The 21,391-nt window shown below is 39.0% G+C and overlaps 1 protein-coding gene across 1 annotated transcript; it reads right to left on the reverse strand.

Moving 5' to 3' along the window:
- Positions 1–379: 379 nt before the first annotated feature.
- On the reverse strand, positions 380–21,075 carry STIL (STIL centriolar assembly protein). Its single transcript, XM_054834218.1, has 16 exons — positions 20,804–21,075; positions 19,576–19,683; positions 17,840–17,955; positions 17,541–17,725; positions 16,161–16,408; positions 15,304–15,387; positions 15,095–15,181; positions 13,326–13,473; positions 12,029–12,138; positions 11,085–11,199; positions 9,229–10,284; positions 7,717–7,873; positions 6,720–6,945; positions 4,615–4,807; positions 3,741–3,994; positions 380–1,871 (listed from the first exon to the last, which is right to left on the reverse strand). The coding sequence occupies exons 1-16, from the start codon at positions 20,833–20,835 to the stop codon at positions 1,043–1,045; spliced, it is 3,948 nt and encodes a 1,315-aa protein (XP_054690193.1). The 5' UTR covers positions 20,836–21,075; the 3' UTR covers positions 380–1,042.
- Between the last annotated feature and the right edge of the window lie 316 nt (positions 21,076–21,391).

Here is a 21,391-nt window from a genome sequence, read left to right on the forward strand (position 1 = left end):
ATATATATATATCAGACCTAAAAATTGAACAAAAGTCAAAGTCTTAACACAAATGGAATCATTAAACAATAAGTAACTGACTTTCTCAACTTGTGGAATATTATTATTACAGGATGATGGAAAAGTGCTGTTTCATTAACAGACTGCAGTGCTTGATGACAGAATATTTGTATGTTAATACAGAATAAAATAAAAATAAATTATTTTTGCTTATCCCACCACCCAGTATCAGAATTCTTGAAGACTGACATCCTCACACTTCCAGTCACCCATTCTAAACAATGACTGGGAAGTGGCAAGTGTCTTAAATAAAGGCTACATCACACAACTGACGATTATTTTTTTTTTTTAATGGAACCTTTGACCTTTATGAGCAATATGTACTTCTTAAATAAATATAAAACATTCATTCAGAAAAAAAAAAAATCACAAGAGTTTTGAAAGTGCTAGTTTTTCCAATTTCCTTCCAAGATTTCATGATACAGAGAGTTACATGTGCCATTTTGGCTGAATTCAAAATAATTTTATGCAAAGTAAAGCCACGGTTATACTTCCCTTCCCACCCGATACAAAACCCCACACAGTAATCCAACCATTTCAGCAAATTTCTAGAAATTAGTGCTTTAAGCTCCATTACCCCTGCTCTGCCACACACAGTATCGATGGCTCACAGTTGGCATAAACAGGTTAAAGTCAGTGTTTTAAAAAAAAAGTCAAAAGAAGAACATTTAAATAAGCATCATTGTTAAAAGTATATAAAGACTGCATCCTGGGCTCAGGTCGATTCACCTTTTAGATACTTTAAGATCACGTCTAACTGTAAATGAAAGTGCACACATACTTCAATGCTGATAAGCACTGACTCAGCCACGCATTAGAGGTGGCTATCCCCGATCTGGGCTGAAAACTCAGTTCTGCAAGTTTTGCGTTGCTACAACAGAGTGACCTCTTCAAAGATAACTTAATCCTTGGTTTCCTGCAGTCCTTTAGAGAGGTCCCTCTCAAATTTGAAACAGTGGTTGCCAGCCATCTCAGGGGATGTTCAGAACAACTTTGGCAACTGCCTGAGTTGTTTCACATCAAGAATGGTGCCAACGGAATTCATGCTGTTTGACTGGTTTAACGTTTCAAGAGCTGGAGTGCGCAGATTTCCAGGGAAGACCTGAATATCTCCTTCGTCTTTCCTGCCAGGTTGTTCAGTGAATTCAACTCTCCCAGGAAACAATTTGGGTTTTGACTTTAAATCCTTTAAAATCTGAACTGAGTTTTCACCTGCTTGATCTGCTCTGGGAGGAAAAATTTCATTTGTAGTATTTCTTAATGCAGGGCTGTTTAATTCTGGTGGAGAAGCAAGAGTAGTCAGCTCTCTGCTGTGATTTTTTAAATGAATGGGAAGTCTTCCATCAGTTCTTTTGGATAATTCAGTCCAGTGGTTGAAGCCATCCAACACAGGGGTACAGTTTTTGTCAAGCATGCTTTCGCTTTTGACAGTGCCAGAACTGCCATCTTGAACCTGCAGTTCCTCTTCGTCTTCACTGCCGTCATTGCCCTGTATCAGCCCATATCGCTTCATGTACTTCTTGGTTGCAAAAGACATATTGTTTGGTGAAATTAAGCTAAGACCCACCATGCTCTTGTCCATATTTGTATGCAACAGGTCTTGGAAAGAGAAATCCACAGGAGGATTTTGGCCTGAACGACTGAAAGAAAGTCGAGATAACTGATTTTCACTGAGATACTTGAGTGCTATCGCGTTTGCTTCCATGCTCAGATCAACAACATTAGGAGTTAAGCCACACATGCTGATGTTGGCAAATGACATATAATTCAGTCCAGGAACCACTGCTTCAGGATTTATGCATGCTAAGATGCTGAAATAAAGCATCAAAAAGTTAGTTTAGCATTACAGGAAAAGTACACATTTCATAATATAATCTGATAGTTTCATTTTGCTTGCTGCACCATTTTCCCCTTCCTTCTGAACACCACAACTTGCTCAGGCTGCTCAGTGCTGAGATCATACACATTGCACATACGAAGAAGCAGCTCTCCAGCTACTCACACTGTCAGCATCCAAATACCATGTTAGGGAAATGATGATGTTCCCTTCTGATACAATACTAACTACAACCCTGGTATGAAGAGGAGCCTGCCTCTAGCAGGTTTCAGAGCTGGTTTTGTTTTTAAAGCAGGTTTGAGCTCTTGCTCTGTTCTCACCAGTGAATGTGACATTATGTGCCTCTGACCCAAAATTTGTACCTAGATAGAAGATATGAGCCCAGTGACAGAGACCAAGAACATTTCTTTCCCATTGTATGCCAATTCCAGGATTTTTACAGAAATTCTGACATAGTATCTTTTCCCAGAAGCCTGCAAGATTCTAGTTTTTGAAGGCATCCTTCAGTAAGGGAAACGTTCATTCATTCTGTTGCTTGGTACACTAATTTCTTGCATACATTAGGCATTTAAAGATTGAAAGGACAAGCTCTGGTACACTGGTAGTGATTATAAACCAGTGCATTTAGTATATGTATCATATACTGGTTCATAAATCCAAATGCCTGGTATTGAGAGTTAAGAGTCTTCCTATTTCACTGAGCACAGACTCTGAAGTTTGCTTAGGGAGAGTAAACTCCTGGCTCAGATGAACAACCACTAGTTATGCTATGGAGTTGCACTGTTGTTTCCTTCTCTATTGAGCTGTAAACCTTTTCTCAGAATTGTTTATCAGTCATGAAAGTAGCAGAAGGAAGATTCTCACCCCTCTCCCCAAGTCTGAAGAAAAAAAAACCCCAAACAAACCAAGAATTCCGGTTTGGTCTTATGGGTTCACTTATTAGCATATTATTGACATTAAAAGAACACTGACAGACTCTCCAGCCAGGAGACAAATTCCAGAAAAATACCTAATGAAATCCAAGTGAAAAGCAGAAAAAAGAACTTAGAAACTGAATGAATGGAAACAGCTTTTGATACACAGCTGAATAAAAGATTAATTAGGAGACAGTTAGATTTTTGGTTTACCTAACAGTTATATACTAGTATCAAGATGAAAATAAGGATGAAAATGAAGCTGTATGCACAGGCTCACTGCTTGGTAAGCTGCTACATAAGTAAATTCCTGTGCCTCAAACACCTTCTTCAGAAATTACTTCTGCTCCTTCTTCTGTTTCATCAAGGCTGTTTCCCCCTCCAGCCACTGCAGCCTTCCCTCTGTTTCAAGTCAGAGCACTCACAATAACAAGTGATTAGGACAGACCCTGGTTTGATTAGGTATCAAAGCCATGATAACAATTTCACTTACACTGGTGAAGTGCAAGACAAGGGTTAAGAAGTAGTGACAAAATATACAGCTGCTTAACGTTCAGCCTCCCAAGTCCAGTGTTCGTCTGGAATACTTTGACATAGCCCAAAGGATTGAAATTACTCAAGCAGCTTCGTTATCATTCTGTGGAATCGTGTGCCACTGCATGCACAATACTTTAAGAATCACCAGATGCTCGAACAGCTAGAGCTACTTGTGTTATATTTAAATAATCTGAGTTTTGCTAGCAGAGCTCTTAAACCTATCTGAAATACCCATAGCATAAGCCAGTGTTTCATCTTTGCAGGAAGTGTGGATCAAGTTGCTAAACAAATCCCCAGGGGCAGTGAACGCAGTCCCTTCTCCTTGCTCATTAAGCCAATCTTCATTTTTGGTTGGATCTACAAATTACTACTCAAAACAACCAGTATTTTACCTGGCATTCTCCACTTTGTGTGTATTTTTCTTCATTTTGCCAGGCGAGTCAATTGTCACTCCAAGACTCTTCAGTTGTTTGAGTGTAGCACTGATCACACTCTCTTTATCCACCACTCCCGTGTCAGCCTCTGAAGCCCTTTCTGTTGTATCATCAATATCCTGATACTTAGGATCGTCATCATTAACAAATCCTGCTTTTACAGACAAGTGATCGTGCTCTTCTGAGGACTTTAAGAGGTAATTTACTTGGCCCTACAGAAAAAGGGAGTAGGGGAGAGACCACGTGGACAAAAATATTGTGACATGCAGTGTCAAAAACCAAAATCCTGTTTTATTCTTATGCAACTTAAAATGCAGCTAAATGGGTTAGCAGCTTATTCTAACAAACAAGCCAAATTCAGATTCAGTTCAGATGCAATCACGTAACTTTACAGCAGTGTAGTCAAACACTAAAATATCTTACATTTCAAGCTTTCTCTAAGAGCTTGTTCTGAATCTGAACACATCACATACTGATACTCTTCAAGATTAAAGTATCTGCCCTTTAAGGGACTTGAAGGTAAAATGTTGTGCCATTTTAAAGGGCACTAATTGGGGAAGTTATCAACTGACTTTATCTTTTAACTACAGAATTATTATTTATTAGGCAGCAGACAGTACTCCATGTATGCATGGAAGAGCGAAGTACAGAATAACCACTTAAACCTTAAAAACCAAAGACCACAAACTTGGAACTTTTCTGTAGAGCATAACATGTGAACTTAAAAACCACACATACCATTTTCACTCAGGCCAATACCACATCATAACTTCAGCAGTGTGCTGTTGTGACTGCTGCATTTAGTGCAGAATATCAAATTTACATGAATTACCAGTAAGTCCTGGTAAAGCTTCTGATCCTCTGAAGGATGCCGAGGCAGCAAGGAGGCAGGTGGCTCCGAGTTTGGCTCACTTGTTACCTCCACATGGTTGCTGGCTCCCTCTGTTGGTTCTTGCTCTAAAGACACGTTAATACTTTCTTCCAAGGATGAACTGTGAACAAGCGCTTGGGAAATGTTTCCATTTCTGAAAGAGAACACCGAGATAGTTAGATATTTCCTCGAAACAGAAAAAGCACAAGTATCACTACATGTATTTTCACAAAGACCAGATGAGGAGAAAAATCTAGTACTGGAAATAGATCCTAACATTTCTTGGTTTGTCTACTGCTTGAGACTTTGTTCCTTTCTGCAGTCATTTTCTTTCAAAAGTCATTTGAGGACTGAGGAAATACACCCTGCAGTATGAAACTACAACAGCCTGGCTAGTTTTTCAAAAGATGACTTGAAAACGGCAATGGCTTCTCTGGACTAGTCAAAACTCAATGACATTCTATGACGTAATCTTAAAGCAGATTAAATTAAACTTATTAACAGTTTGAAGTTTGTCTTATGTTTTCAGCATTTTTATGGACACTTAAAAGCCTTTAGGAGTAAGTATCTTCCATATGTTCTGAAACATGACTTATTCAAAAAGCCGTTTTTACCAAGGTGAGTAATTGATAACAAGATTCCTGTGGTAGTTTAAAAACACTTTAAAAATTCCTCAAAAGACACTGTTACAAGTACACACGTACACCATGCATGCTGAGTATCATGAACAAACACCTAGTTGAAATATTTCTCAATAGCAGAGGTGAAAGAGGAACCATAATCTATCCTGAATTTTCCAGATAAAAAAGGGTAAATATTCTAGAACGAGTTAGAATGTGATGCTCTGCATCCCCTTCATCACATAAACCTTTTGAGATCAGACATATCAATAGTGCTATCATCCTGAGGAGATCCTTAAGCAACCCTCCTCCCTCTTCCTCCTCAGGAGACAAGTGTAAGATAAGGGAATTTCAGAACTCAACTGATCAATTGCCTGTGTTGAAAGCGATAAGATTTAAATCATGTGACATACTAGACAGTCGATGTAGGTTATCAGCTACTGTTACACTGGCAATTATTCAGCATTCCCCAAAAATGTTCCCCTCCTCAAAGGAATCTGGGTGGTGTTCTACATTCTTACTATAAGATACTTACACAGCTATTTTACAGGTTTATGAATCCAAGTTGAAAAAAACCTTAAGATGGCATCTCTAAAACACTGTGTTCAGAAGACTGATTTGAATCAGTAACATTTATGGCAGCAGTATATGTTTGCAGATAATACTTTAATCAAGGACTATGAATATTTAAGTTATAGCTTAATTATCATCATCTTTCCCAATATGATTATTTTGAAAGCCTAACTTAACTGGAGGGGTATTCCCCCTCCTTTGGCTTTTTATACTTAGAGAATATTAGATCATTAAAAGTGCTAAATTGTTGAGCTATACCCTGTGTAAAAATAACACCCATGTAGATAACTAAAAACATTCCTTAAAATGCTTCCCAAATTAGTCTGAGATTAGTCATTGCACTATAAAGAATCTGAACTTAAAAATATTTAAATTAACAGCAGTGAAGTTGGTACCTGCATTCACTAATTGGGTGTAAAATGTAGAGAATTTCAGGAACAGTCATATAATCATAAACCCCTCATCCTAAGCCCCTCAGAACTGAAAGGGTTCTGAATGCGGACAGGGAAAAGCCACTGTAGGAAAAACAACTGACTACAGCAGCATCCCCTTTCCCCCCTCAGGATTTAAGGTAAGAAAGGGAATGCTGCCAGCACTGTACATGCTTTTCCAAGTTAAAGGCTTTTGCCATCAGCTCCTGCTGATAGGTAGGCTAGCTAAATGTGCATGACTGATAAATGCAGACTCTAAAGGCAACTGTGTATTGGTGAGCTGTACAATTCAAAGCATAATTAAAAAAGAAAGAAGGGAAAGAACACAACAACTGAAGTCAGGTGACTATTTATAATTCCTTAAAAAATAATTATGAGAGTAGTAACTTATGAAAGGCAGTTCAGCTTATTACATGAACACAAGATATTTCTGGTTACTTACTGGAAAGTGTTCTTATTAGTTCCTTCTTCCACAAGTTGAATACTGTCTACAAAGCTGGGCATGTCAACTACCTTTAAGGAAGAAGCAATACTTGTATTACTTGCATCTTGTTCAGCATTAATTGAAATGTTTATGTCTTCCTTAGAAATCTCTTCATCCTCTTTTTTTCCTTGTGGTATGGAGTCATCTTGTTTTTCTGAGGCTGTATTCCAAAATAAGCTAGCACCTAAAAAAGAATTAGGGATTTACCCATTTAAGGGGAGTCATTACTATCTTCTGAAACCCTTCGGCTTTGTAAAGCTGGAGGAATCATTTCCTCACATTCAGGTTTTTCCACCATTTTAAAGGTGATTTAGAGTTTAGAACATCTAAGAGTTGCCAAAACATCACTCGAGTCCTAGTTTCTTCCAAAGCACTACTTGATGAAAATAAATGGTTGTATTAAAGTGTTTTAATGCATTGACCTTGAGCCAATTTGAAAATTTCCTCCAGACTAGCCACAATATTGCCATGAATTTAACAGGAACCAATACATTAATATGTAAGTTTACAGACACAGCTGCCTAACTCACTAAAATTAAAGCAAATACAGTCTCTTCTCCATGCATGTAAATGCATTACTTACAAAACCCATCAATAATATATTTAACAGAACACCAGATCGTATAGAAGCTATTACTTTTCGAAACAGTGTATTAATTAAAGAAAAAAAATGTAGTTTTTCCCTTTAATACGGCACAATTTGAAATAGAAGACCTTGCTAAAGCTATTGGAAAAATAATTCTTCCAGTGATGGCAATTATTGCCACTGCAGCCCAAAAGACAAAACTAGCTCCAGCCTAAACTTGCAAACAACACCTAGAGAACTTTTTTTTTTATCTAGGTGCATGTTTGCATATGTCAGCATTTCTGCAAAACATTCCCTCCGTGCTCAAACAGATCACAGAAACATCCAGAAAAAGTGACAGCAGTCTATTTTTAAAGAATAAAGCGTTACCTGTGCTCACAGCAATGCTCACACTTTTCCTCATGTGCAAACCTGGTGAGGACTGTGTTTCCATAGAAACAAGGTCCCCTCGCTTCTCAGGCTGCAAAGCGTGGCTAGCTGCTGCTGGTTCAGAGGAACAAGCCTGTGCTTCCAATAAGCGTTGGATCTGTAGCGGTTATCAGAAAGTTATAATTTGTACCATAAAATATAAAGTACAATAGGCAAAACTGAATTACTAAATTAGGCTCCTCTAAGATCTGGATTCAAATCCAGGCTGCATTGCCACACAAGTCTGATAACCTTCCAGTTCTCGGCAGCGCATGCAGCATAAATCAAAACATCAATTTTGATGCTGGCAGAGCTAGCAAAGAAGAGGTTTTAAACATGTTGGCAGAACTACACCAAGACAACTTGAGTAAAGCTTATTTGCACTACACTTGTTGGAAGTATTCTCTGTCCCTTTCATTCATATACAAAGCCTATTATCAACTCACCAGCCAAGCATTTATATACCAACTGTCCCTATGCCATGCTAAACCAATTTTGTATTAATTATAAAACTAAGCACTTAAATGATAAAATTAAGGTTGCCCAGGCAATATTCACTCTAGTATTTGCACCTACCCTGTTCACTGACTAGTTCATAACTCCATAGAGAAATATCCTAACAGTGAAGGCTGCATTTACACAGCAGGGAGGGGTTTCCCTCCCTCATGCACAACCCATGCTTTGAGAGCTTGATTTTACATACAGCAACTATATACAAAGCACATTTAAGTTGCTATTTGTTGGTTTAAGCAGGAAAAATATGTATTGTGAGCAATTGTACCAACTTTCCTATTCCTATCATTCATCACCAGCAGCAAAATTTAAACTCTGGCTCTTATCCTGCAAAATACAGGGCCAGCAGTGTAATTCAAGAGGTCAATATTTTGAAGAAACGTAATCTGGTATCAAAACAGAATTTAGGGAGACCAGCAAAGCCCAACTTTCCAGCCCAGCAACAAACACCTGATGAATCCTGCCAGTCCGCTGCAGACAACTGAAGTTTTCTAAGCAACAGCCTCTATCTCAGGAAACTGCATGCTTCTAGGTGGGCAAAGCAACACACGAGAACATTCTATGCTTCACCTGTATGCTTACAATAATTCCAAAGTCTATAGCTTATGCAGTAAATTTTTCTTACTTAGACAAGCACATATATATAGGAAAGCATTTATACAGAGAGCATACTGGTGTGCATTATAAAACAGCCTGCTAAAAGGGAAACCTTCACATTATAGAAATAGGATCAAAATAAATGCAATATTTAAATTAGGAAATAGTAAAATAGTTTTCATTTAAGGGACACCAATTAGCAGAGCTCATTAGGACCCCCTTCCAACCCCAAACTGCAGCTGGTATGACAGGCTCTCTTGTTCCAACAAGGACAGACAACAGCTAAATTAATTCCTTTGGCAGGGGAACTATCAAAGCAGAATCACTAAGGAGGCAGAGGAGAAAGCTGCCACTTCCACAAACCTGAGCTTGAAGTAATTTGAGTTGTCTATCTTGTTCTGTAAGAACCCGGTATGCATCTGGAGATAGTCCCATCATTCCATTATCTGATCCTGCTTTAGAAGCGGGCATGTGCAGGCACGGCGAGTGGGTTGCACAAAACTGCAGACTAGAGGGGCTTGCACTTGAAAGGAGTCTTACTCCAGGTGATAAGCTATTGTCTAGAGAGCAGTTCCCCATTTTCCCATGATATCCCATGCTTATAGGGCTGCTTGTGGTATATCCTAGATTGCAGCAAATATTTGGACAAATGATATTTTGATGGAGCACTGTACATGGATTCTGTTGAGTCATCTCTGATTGGATTTCTGCTGCATGTTTGGGGTTCATTTTACCAATTCCTTGCCATGAGTTTATTGGATTATATTGGACAGAACCAGGAAACTGACAGCTGCATGCAGTGGCTGGACAGCAAGGTGGCACCTGAACTGGCATCTGCAGGTCTGGTGGTCTTCTGCAGCTCTGTGGTGAAAAAGCAGAGGTGTAGAGAACTGGCTGTGCAACAGCAGGAAGCTGCTTGGAAGTAGATATCGATGATGTTCTAACTGGAGGCTCTCCCTGCTGTGCAACTCCATCAGGATTTAATACGAGTCTTTCTGACAGCTTTCTGGGGTGATGCACAGATGTATCTGGGGAAGGCCCACTACAAGGGGTTGAAGGGGAAGAAGATCCGGAACTTTTTCGTGATTGAGGGCAAGCTTTCTTACAGTGCAACTGTTGCTGTAGAACTTGTTTTCCTCTGGAAGGCCTTGAAATTGGCATTTTCTGGTTTAAATGGTTTGGTAATTGCCTCAAAGAGGGATCTCCCAGATTAGCAGAAGAGTTTTGCTTGTCTTCAGAGTGCTGGGTGAGGTAATGTGTAGATCCCAAGCAGCATTTCTTTTTAATAGGCTGGTTTAGCGCTGAGGGTAGACTTTTAGCATTTGAAGTCCCCATAGGCTTAGACGATTGTCCTGATTCTGTGAAACTCCCATCCAAAACAAGTGACAGTTCAGGAACTGAAGGAAAGATCCTGGTAACCTGAAGGCACAATTATACAAGCAAGTTCAAGAGCATTTTAAAATATTGTCTTTCAGCTCTTCACATGCAGAATTTAAAAGAAAAATCTTTAAAAATCAATACATGACCATTACCAGCTCCAAAAGAACTATATATTGAATAGTTTTCTAAAGCGTGAAGAACCCAGATACAGAAAACACAGCAAGATCTCTAGTATCATTCTTAGAGGACAAAATTGCTTTCATATGGCATAATAGCCATGTCTACCAAATGAATGCTCCATGTCATTCTGGAGCGCATGTCAGAGTATTTCCCCTTCAAGAAGTGGACTACGTGTTCCCTCTTACTATTCTTAGAGCCAGTGCAACAGAACGTACTTTATAAGCCACAACTGTCACATCATTCTAGACCTATGCTGTATGAGAGCTGCTATTTAATTATATTTGTATATGCTTCAATAAAAAAAAGGACAGACCAGCAGATCTTTACTTCATTTACCCAGAAATACTCAAGAAAGCTTGCTGCCTCTGTCTTTGCCTCAGACACCACGGCTCTTCCATTTCATTGGTAGCAAGATTCCCAAAGTAAAACCTACTATCTCTGTTCCTAAATCCTAGCACATGTAGGAAATTAGTTTCTATAATCCTGGAAAAAAGGCAGGTTAACTAGAGCAGGAGTTGGGACTCTCCATCCATTTCTTCAGTTCTGTTTTCCCTGCTAGCACTTTGAGACAGAAGCTTTATACTCTCCAGTCCCACTACAGAGCAGCAAAACGCATTAAGTGTCACACCTGAGATGCTTGGAACAATTTACTTAGTTACCTGTTGACTCACTGGGTGAGGACTTGGAATTGGTCTGGGGGATAAATCCTCATCTTCTACACCAGAGTCATGATCGCTTGCTGACAACTTGCTGGGTGAACAACCTTGGGGAGAACTAAAACCAACATACATCAAACTAAAAACATTTGCTTGTCAGATTTGGCAGCAGTAACATGAGTCTTCATGTTTTTCACTGTGCCATCTGCAGTGCAATATCAGCATCATTTTTTCCAAGAAGCAGTTGCTATACGTCTCCCTGGTCGGCTAGGGAGTTCACACAGCAAACAATTCTAAGATCAAAGAGAAATGCAAATGCTGCTTTTGGGCAAAAAGATACTAACCCTCCCTCCCCACACCCTCAGACATACACACCTTTTAAGTGACATTCTAACTGCAAAGCAGGGATTTATATTAGAAAGACAGGGAATACTACAGTAAAGGTTGCAACATTGTTTAAAGGAAAATAAAGGCCATCTTAGTCATATATAAAAATTTGACAGATAAGTCAGGTTCTTACAAATTGCTAAGTTTCAACCTATCCAGGTCTCACAGGTCTGAAAAGTCAAAAAGCAAAAGGAATTTTTACCAACTTAAGTAGATTTCAATTAGAGATTTGCTTCAAAGGACAGATCTCACAGAGGCTTAATACAGTGAACTAAGCTCCATCACTAAGGAAGTCTTCTGAGAAACATTCACTGTATAAATTACAACCACCAGCATCAAGAGTAGACCTGCAAGTAGTTTCTCTTAGAATATAGTCAGATTGACAGTCTTACTTGAAGAATATTAACTTTAGGATTAAACAAAAGCACATACACAGATTTTAATGCAAGAAGATCACTGTATGCCCAGCTAAACTGACGCCTGGCACAGCAGAGGTCAAAATAAGCCCTCATCCAATAAATATTTAATTTTTGCATATAAATGATATCTGAAAGATTTACCTTCTGATAGGAAGTTTCTTGCAAACTCTGCTGAAGAACTCAGTTTCTGCATTTTGGTTTTCTGCACTCAACTCAAACTGGAAAGGGCTCTTGTCTGAAGGTTCAACATCCTGGAATGACATTTTCTGTATTTGTGAAGCATGAAACTTTCAATTTTTAATCACTGAGGTAGTACTCCCAAATAAATAGTTTTAAGGACTTTTAGATCTGATTATTTGCTGCTTGTCCTCTACTTTCAATTCTCAATTCTTTCACCACTACAAGGAGGCAGGCAACTTCCCTTCCTGTTTAACAGTTCCCTCTGCTGCTCTGAAGTAGTTGGCCTAATTATAGCCATGAGCAGATGCTTCCTTGCTGTAACTGCTTAGATACTCTTCCACAAGCCTTCACCACTATAGGAAACAGCAACTGTCCTATACTGTTTCACACACCTCAGCTGAGCAAGTCCTGGAGACAATAGAAGTGAGCCTCTGTTAAGAGGCTTGTCATCTTCAAAAAGCTAAGCTGTACCTAGGCTAAAGGTAAAAGGCAGCCCTGAACAGGGAAGTATAACTGGAAAGAGAAGAGCACAGGACACACATTACACTAGCTGCTTCTCTACCACAGCATAGGAGCATACATTGAGCAGATTAACAACTCAACTTCAGGTTCTGCACAAGCCTAGGAAAAACACGTAAGGAAGATTTCCTAGAATTTCCTCAAACCTTATTAGTTATCTCCCAGACACAGTATCATCAAATTCTTTCAGAGAGTTATTTTGCACAAAGATAAAAGTGTTCCTGCTTTGTTACTGTAGCGCAGCAAGAGATCTGCAGATTAGTAACCCCTGAATTCCCTTTTGCCTTCAACTTCAAGCAGAGCACAAGTTACCTAGCTTTGCTCTCCAGAAAGCACCGATACACATGACCCACAGCAGTTGTTAGATGTGTCCAGCATGCACATAGCATACCAGATTAACAAGTGCTACAGGAAATCAGAATCTCTGCTCGTAAAGCCAAAAGGTCACTAGTAAGAAGGAGCACTAACCAAGTCCAACACAGCACACTACATTTTAAAAGACAGATTCTTAATGCTATTAGAAAAGTGAGCAGTTGCTGACTTTGAAGGTCATCTCTCAATTTGAGACACAAACTCTGAATTTACAGTAATCACTGTAAAAAGGTAGCTTTATAGAGCTACATAATTTTCAAATACTGCAGTTCCATTTGGGTCACATTATAGGACTCCTCCTTTAAGTACTTACACCAAAAGTCAAATTTTAAAGTACCATGATGCAGTAGGAAACCAAGCCACTTACTTTGAAGAGGTGTACTGTTTCATTGCAAGTTAAGATCTGAAACCCTAGTTCAGTCTGTCCACTGCATGGAACGCACTCATAAAACTCCGGTTCCTTGTGCGTCAATGAATAAAGCACAATAAGAAAACTCCCAGATTCTGAAAAAACCCTAAAAGAGAAAAAACCCACATCTTAAAACTTAAGAAACAGGAAGAAGGCCCTTAGTTTCTCAATACACTAAGCAAACTATCACACAGTTTAGCAAACTGGTGAATTACTGCATTTTGAGTGGTACTGAGAAATGGACTTATGACTGATCCCACATGCAAGAATTAAAGCAGAGAAATGGGAATAATTCATCTACTTTCTAGTTCAAACCTTTAGGATCACTTAAGTACTTTAAATGAATTCCAGGAAGACTTCAATCATAACATAGAAAAAATATTTGTAAAAATGATAATGTGATTTTTTGATAATTCAATTGAAGATGTATAATAAAGACACATAGTATTTCAGTTACCCCTAAATATTCCAAAAATGCTCATTAGCAAACAGATTTTTTTTCTTGGAAGAAAAATTACATTGGAGTTTTTTTCTACAGGTTAAGAACAGTGGATAACAACAGTCACCATTTAACACAAGATCAAGGATCATGAAAATAATGTGCATTTCCAGGAAAAGGTAGTACTATTTTTCAGAAGAATTTTCCTTTTTATAGCATTTGTAATGCACTTGTTCGGGCTAGGGGGGTGTTGGGGTTTTCTGTTTTTTTTAAGTAATATATGTGATAAAGAAAGTAGTAGGAACAAGATGCTTGAAAAAACAAATTCACACACAACTTTAAAATTTTACTTACAACTTAAGAGTTAAAAATGTATGATGCACAGATTAAGCGGTTGGTCTGCAGAGGTTAATTCTGTTTGCATGGTTCATCAAATCTGCCTAATCCACTTCCAAGATGGAATCAGTGAAAGTTAATGAGTCAAGCATCTAACTTGCCTATCTAATAATCTAATTGGGCTCTTATCTGTATTTGGGCATATTTACATTAAGGGAAGAAGTCTATTCTGCAATTATAGACATATCTGTTCACTAAATATGGTTTTATTTCATAATTTAAAAGCAAGTGTGGTCCAGCAGAAGAAATTCTTATACATATAGAATATTTTAAAGTTTCATTTACCTGAAGAGCAGTTTTAAACTATAAACACCTGAACTCCCTCCCAGCTTCCATATAAATAAAACTTAGCAAATGTTACAAGTGAAGAAATGTTGAGAATGAAGAATTATTATCTACTAACATCACAATGAAAAAAATAATCAGAATGCAAAAACTATAAAACCAGAATATTTAGCAGGAAGTCATAACAAGACAGTGTTAGCTGCAAATCAATATGCTTCAATACGTTGTCAGATACAACCAGGGAGAAAGCCTATGTCAAAGGAAACACTCATAAGAACAGTTCAAAACCAAAACCCCACCATTGTTTAAAGTAGTGTTTCCTGCTTGCTGGTCCTTAATTTAAATTAAATGACCTTAATGATATTAATGTTTACCCTCTTCTGTCTTTGAGGTATCAACCCACCTTTCTAACACTTCTGTCATATGAAATTTGTGAGGTAGAAGTCAAAACCAGAAAGAACAATTAAAACAGATAGCTTCACCTCCTATATAAATCACAGAATTCCCTCAAATATCTTTGAGTAGAGACCATGTTGCCATGCATTTCTGTGGAATACATTTTTAGGCAGCCAATAGTTTCTATGTTTTGTAGATAAAAGTGACTTGCCTTTCTTGAATTGAAGAACTGAATAAATATCGCAAGCAACAGGCCCAGACTTGAGGACTACAGATATGAGTAACTCCACTCAGCCAACTAAAAGTAAGAAGAAATATCCAATTAGAGATAGTTCCATTACAGGTTTCCAGCACGTAATCTCTCAAATACATTTCAAATCAGTAAGTGTATTATCTGTACAAATGGAGCCAAACACTTACACTCCAACTAATGGCAGAGCATAAGCCTTGGGGTCAGACTCGAGCAGCAAAAGCAATTTTCGTGTCTGGTCCATAGTAAGGTAGCTGAAACAAAGCAGAATTTGGGTGGGGGTTTTTTTTAGTATTTTGGAAGTCAGTCTTTCAGAAAAATTATGAACAGACAAATACAAGTTTAGAAAAATACTGTAAGAAAAAAAGTTCAGAAAAAGAAAAATCAAAACTCTTCTTCCTCCGTACTTACAGTAATTCCTCAGCTTTTCATCCACTCCTTGTGTATCAAAGAATTATCAAAGACCATATTTCCTTAATATTACGGTAGTCATAACAAATCCAGAATTGCAATTCATGTTAAATTTGAAGAGGCATTCACAAGGTCCAAATAAAATGACATTCAGTTGCTTCAAATTATTTCTCTGATTTACTCTTAGTTCATTCTACTAAATTAGTTATCAGTCAGAATGACGATTCTCCAATACCATCTTACAAGCATGATTAACAGAAAGACCTTTGATTTGCATTCATCTGATTTTCATTCTAGAGCCAGCACTGATACTGTTTAAAAAAGCTGGATGCTGTTTATAGTCAATTTTGTCAACCAGAGGTGTGTGTCCCTGCCCCAGTAGGAAGATCCTTCTACTGAAGTCAAAAGCAAGAACTCCTACTGAACCAGTTAAGATTTTTGCCCCACCCCATTTCCTGTTTAAAATTTTTCCAATCCAAGAAGTTTTGTTATTTTTATGCCAGATATTTTACTAAAAAGCAAGGCACTGGTTGAGATCTCACCTATCTACCTGCTTTAGGAAATGAAACAAAGTGCCAGGCAACTTTGATAAGTTTTAGCATCACCCTTTACTCACCCACATTTGTAAGTTCCTTGAACTTGCGCAATATTCATAGGACTGTTCAAATTTCTTGCTAGGGCTGTGGGAATAATTGGGACAGACTTCACAGGCGTGTATTCCAAGATATTTGCTACGGTAATAGAAGCCCAGTGAAAATTAAAATGTAGATTATCCAGATTTTCTGTGAAAACAATGTGAGCTCTAACAGTGAGCAGTTTAGAAAGGTCCAGTGATTCTTTACTGCATAGACTGTGCTGCAGACCCTAGAAGTAGGGAAAAGAGAAAAAAGTTAAATACACTAAATTGTCTTCATATGACTACCATGATTCAAGTTGTATTACACTGGGAACTCAAATCATTTATCACAGCTACTATTGTAGTAGGCACTGTATAAAAAGCAGTTAACCCAGGTCTCCAAAGCTCATGCCTATATTGAATATAACGAATAATGTAAAATACACTTGAAATTAAACTACGTATATCTCAGCATTGTTTTATGATGTATTTAAAAACCTGGGGTTACTTGAACTGTATAAAAATTAGTAAAATAACAAGCACCGAGAAGGCTCAAGGTGATCTGTCAAAGTTTTCTTACTTGCATTCAAGAAATTTGTATTTTAACATCTGGATGTATTGTCATGAGAAAGTTTAGATCAGTAAAGCATCATTTGTATTATAAAATACACACAAGAACTACAGGCAAACATTTACAGGAGTGAAGAGTATATTTACTAGATGATATGTCTACAGCAGGGCATGGAAGCAACAGGTACACATTTCAGTCATAACTACTAACCTACAGAGACTTTACGTGCTTTCTTGCAAGCCACCTGCCTAGCAAAACTTTTTATCAACAATTGCACAAACACTGCAACTCATTCATGATAGATTTGAAAGAAAAAGCTGTTTTTTCTTGTTTAAATAAGTTTGCTGCAATCACTGTTGTCTTGCTGGTTTTGGTGGTCAGACCAGCTAAAAAACCTTTGGTCAGACAGTAAGATTTCAGTCCAAGATTTGTTATGGAAATTACACACGCCAGCCAGAGGCAGCCAGCTTGAGCTGTAGCGCTATTAATAAAAAAGACTTTATAGAAAAATCTCGTTTTGGTGTATTGATTCAGTGGAAACCTAGAGTTATGGTGGCTGGCATGCGTAATTTCCGTAACAGTTTAAAGATACTGTGATCCTTAAAGACCCATGAAGACTAACTGATTTTAATAACTTCTGATACACTTTTCAAGGACACTCAACCAACTAAATAGTCTTGCATCAGCCACAATTTTGACATGTTTGAAATCAACGGTGGTTAAAAATCAAGCCCTGTGTATAGTCCAGTCTCCTGCCTAGAAGACAGTTAATTGTTTAAGAAACCCAAAAGTTGTCAAGAGCTGCCTACCTTGAAAGCCAAGCTGATATCTTCAGCACTCTGCACTATAATATTATCTGAAGATCCCCAGGCATTAACTGTACATGGAATCAAAAAGTCTCCAGGAAGAGACGCAGTTGGAACTTTGCCTGATCCACCAGCAACTTCTCGACCAGGATCAAAGCGGTCTATTGTTAGCGTTATGCCTTCCCCATCTTTAAAATAAATAAATAAAGTTAAGTGTCCAACAGCAACAACTCAGGCTTTCCTCGATAATGGCTTACTCAACCAAGCAATACTGCTTGTTTATCTGATGTTTAAAAAGTTACCTTCATCTACTGCAAGAGTCCCAAGCAGAAAACAGGAAAATAATTTCTTTTCATTCTGCTTAGCATGGCGATAGGCAAGTCGCAAGGTTTTCTCCATCAGAGATAAAATTGGGTTTCTAAAAAGAGACAATAAACAAGTTTAAGACCCTAATTATTTTAATGCTTTTTTAAATAATGCAATAGCTTCCACATTTTTTATCCTTTAAAAAGGAAATATACAGAAACAGCCCAAAGCCCTAAACAACAAAAGGTAAGAAATAACAACACTGTATAAAACGTCAATGGAATTTTAGCTCATGTTCTGTGCATCACCTCAACTGTTCGTATTCAAGAAAGCCATATTTAAACTGGAGCAGCTCCACAGAATGCTCTGTGTGATCGTCTTAAGAATATTTTGACTTGACTAGTACAGCAAATCAGTATCAGAGGGGAAACAGTTTTTCCTACAGAGAATAAATAGCAAGGAGAGAGAAAAGCTTTTCCATCTGAAGGGCAACAATGTCACAAGAACTAGAGACGAACACAAGTGAATTACTTTAATAGAAAATGCGAAAAGTTAGAAACACTACGACCAAAACACAGAACCCCTAAAAAGTCCCTAAGTTTAAAGAACAGAATAGGCCAAAACCCTTAACTAATTTTGACATGGTGCGCTCCCATTTTAGCACAATATTTAATGTTGATGCTTAATGCAGCAACAGACTGGGCTCAATGACACAGGAACGCAAGTATGGAGAAAGATTAGGTAATTATAAAAATTACTATCTAGTTAAAAAAAGGGGGGGGAAGGGTAGTAAGTTTGGAATCTAGGGCAGTAAATACATCAACATTATTTTAGCTTGCGATAGCTTATCTGATTTTGACTTGGAAAGAGGTCAAAGTCGAAAGTGAAGCTACTGATTTATGTGGCTACTGTGATGATGGCTCATATCCTACCTGCTCAAGATTAACTAAGCAAAGTGCCTCCACAAAAATAAAAGTCATTTATTTTAAACTTTGTTAAAACCTTGAAGTTTTAATTTTAAGTCAAAGAACATTACGTGGCAAGGACAAGCGAAAGCCCTTCTGACCTGTATGTAAGAGCTGTCCACCCTTGTATGCACATATATGTAGATACTTGCTCGTATACTTGCTTTAATAACTACAGTAAGATTTTTTTTATGAAATCTGTAAAAAAATAAGGATCAATTTTTACCCTCCATTTGTTTTACTAGTCAGGGTTAGAACATCCTGCCCTAGAAATTCACAAGAGCTTCAGATTTGCCTCCAGACTCATTCTAAACAAAAACCATCACAACTTCGGCATTTTAATCCGTATTCCTGAAGCAAGCAAAATACTTAGTGTTAAGTTTTACTTGAAGTATACTATCTGTCTCCAAGTTTGTCAAAAGTATTTTCTTCTCTGTAAATATTTAGAGAAAAGGAAAATCATGTTAAAGAAAACTACAAGCCCATAGCTACTTTTACACCTTTCCGTATGGGAAGGAAACGGAAAGAAACTGTAAGTTACTTTAGACTGAGGCACCTCCAACCCACCTGACTGCGTATCACCACAGAAAGGTAAACTCTCAAATCTTACCAATGAAAATCCCTATATACTTATAATGAATACACTGGTTGTTTCTTTTTCCTTTGTGCCTTGTCATACACTAGACTCAAAAGATAAAACAAGGCTCTGAATCATATAAATCTTAGTTTACTTTAAGTGCTAGCCGCTTAAAAAAGGTTATTCATACCTGTAATAGGTGATATGTGACACAATGACATCACCCATTGGGACTGGGTCCCAAAGTGCACACTTTGATAGAGGAAAACTGAAAGGGACCATCCTTTCGGGAACAAATCTGGGAAGAAGATCACAGAGATGGGAAAGGAAAATGGATTAAGTTTAGTACTTTCAAACAGCATTTATAAGAAGGAACAAAGGAACGACACTGTAAGAAAAACAACAAATAGGATACATAAGCTGTTGGTACTTTTTTTGTTTCAAGTCCAGGCCAATGAAGCAGAAACTTTGTCCTATGAAGTTGTCAAGGGTATGAACTACAAAGTCAACACAAAAAACTTATTTCCCACCTGACAGTTCCTTCATGTAAACTTGGAAGATGTGTAGGCCCAAATACAAGTTTGCAGACAGAGCTCAAGAAAAAGGTGCTCTAGACATATTGTAGGAAAGGAAAAGGTTCTTAGTCATTAGAATATCCCATGGTACACAGAAAATCTTGACTTAGCAAACTTAATATTTGATCAGCTTCCAAAAGCCCTGCTTTAGTCACTTTTTAAAAGTCAATATTCAATCCACTTAAGCTTTGAAGACTGCTAGAATAAAGCCTTGGTTTAACTTAAATAATACAGTGCAAAATTTGCAATCACACTTCAAAGAGGCCTGAAGAAATTAGCATGCAATCACATAAACTTAATTTACACAAGTAGGATTACACTGCTTAAGAGTTACCTAAACCAAGTATAGTAAATAAAATACAAAACATTTGACAGTCCACACCATTTGGTAATTAACTCAACACTTTTTAACCAATAAACGGGAACTTCCTTTGTAGGTATCTGAAGCATCAAACTTTGCCAAGGTGCTTTCTTCGCATTTCCTTAAGCTCCCAGGAAAGAACTTACTCTATTTTTAAGGCGGCCCTCTGAGACCTCTCATGTTTCCAGCGACAGTTAATTGATTTCCATTAAAAGGTAAACGCCCATCAAAATAACTCCTAATCAAGGCTTGTAAAAGGGAAAACTTTTTTAAAGCCCCACCATTTTCAACAGTTTTTGGCAAGCACAAATCAAACACACCCCCATAACCAGAGCCACACTCGCAGAGCGGCATCTGGCCCGGCGTGTGCCCCGACGGGCTGGGGGCGATGCACCACCTCCTCGCCCCTCGCTAGGAACAGTACGGCAGAGCTTCCCCCCCTCCCCGCCCCCGCGAGCGCTTTCCCCAACGCGGAGGGGTACCTCAGATCCGAGCCGGGCAGTACAGGGTCCATATGAGGCGGCCGCAGCTCTGCCCCCTTCTCTCCCCGCCGCGGGGCACTGGCGTGGGGCAGCGCCCAGGTGCGGGGCCTGCCCGCAACAGCCCCTCCCTCAGCCGGGCACCAGAAGGGGCCTGCCAGCGTTCCCTGAGGGAGAAGGGGAGCGGCCAGTGACACCCCCTCCCCAGGGCCTAACTACCGCCGTGCTCCCCGCAGGAAGGCGCCAGGAACCGCCTCGCCTCCCGCCGCTGCAGAACCCGCCCCGCCCCGGCGCCTTCCTCAGCCCACGGCCGACCCTTCGTCCCCCGCCGCCAACGGCTGCCAGCCAATCAGAACACACAACCGGCCGCGCTCCCACCCCCACTGCCTGCTTCGACCCAATCGGCGCGCGGTAGGGAAAACGGTTCGCTCGACCAATCAAAGCGCACCCCGGGGAACCAACCGCCCAGCGCGCGCGCGCAGGGGATTTAAAACCACCACCCGTCTAATAAACGGTCAGCGGGAGGGCGGGGAGCGCGCAGGCGCAGTGCGGCCGGGTTGCTATGGCAGCGTAGGGCGCCGCATTTCGCCG

The sequence above is a fragment of the Grus americana genome, chromosome 8 (genome assembly GCF_028858705.1).
Source record: "Grus americana isolate bGruAme1 chromosome 8, bGruAme1.mat, whole genome shotgun sequence".
Classification (NCBI taxonomy): Eukaryota; Metazoa; Chordata; class Aves; order Gruiformes; family Gruidae; genus Grus; species Grus americana.

What these genes read in the sequence shown, in the direction of transcription:
- STIL (XM_054834218.1), bottom strand. Translation starts at nt 20,835, where the DNA reads ATGGACCCTGTACTGCCCGGCTCGGATCTGAG. An exon ending in GAGCATTGCTGTGAGCACAG is followed by an intron (nt 6,946 to 7,716) that starts GTAACGCTTTAT and finishes ATTCTTTTTTAG; the next exon opens with GTGCTAGCTTATTTTGGAAT. An exon ending in ACTAATAAGAACACTTTCCA is followed by an intron (nt 4,808 to 6,719) that starts GTAAGTAACCAG and finishes GTTCTCTTTCAG; the next exon opens with AAATGGAAACATTTCCCAAG.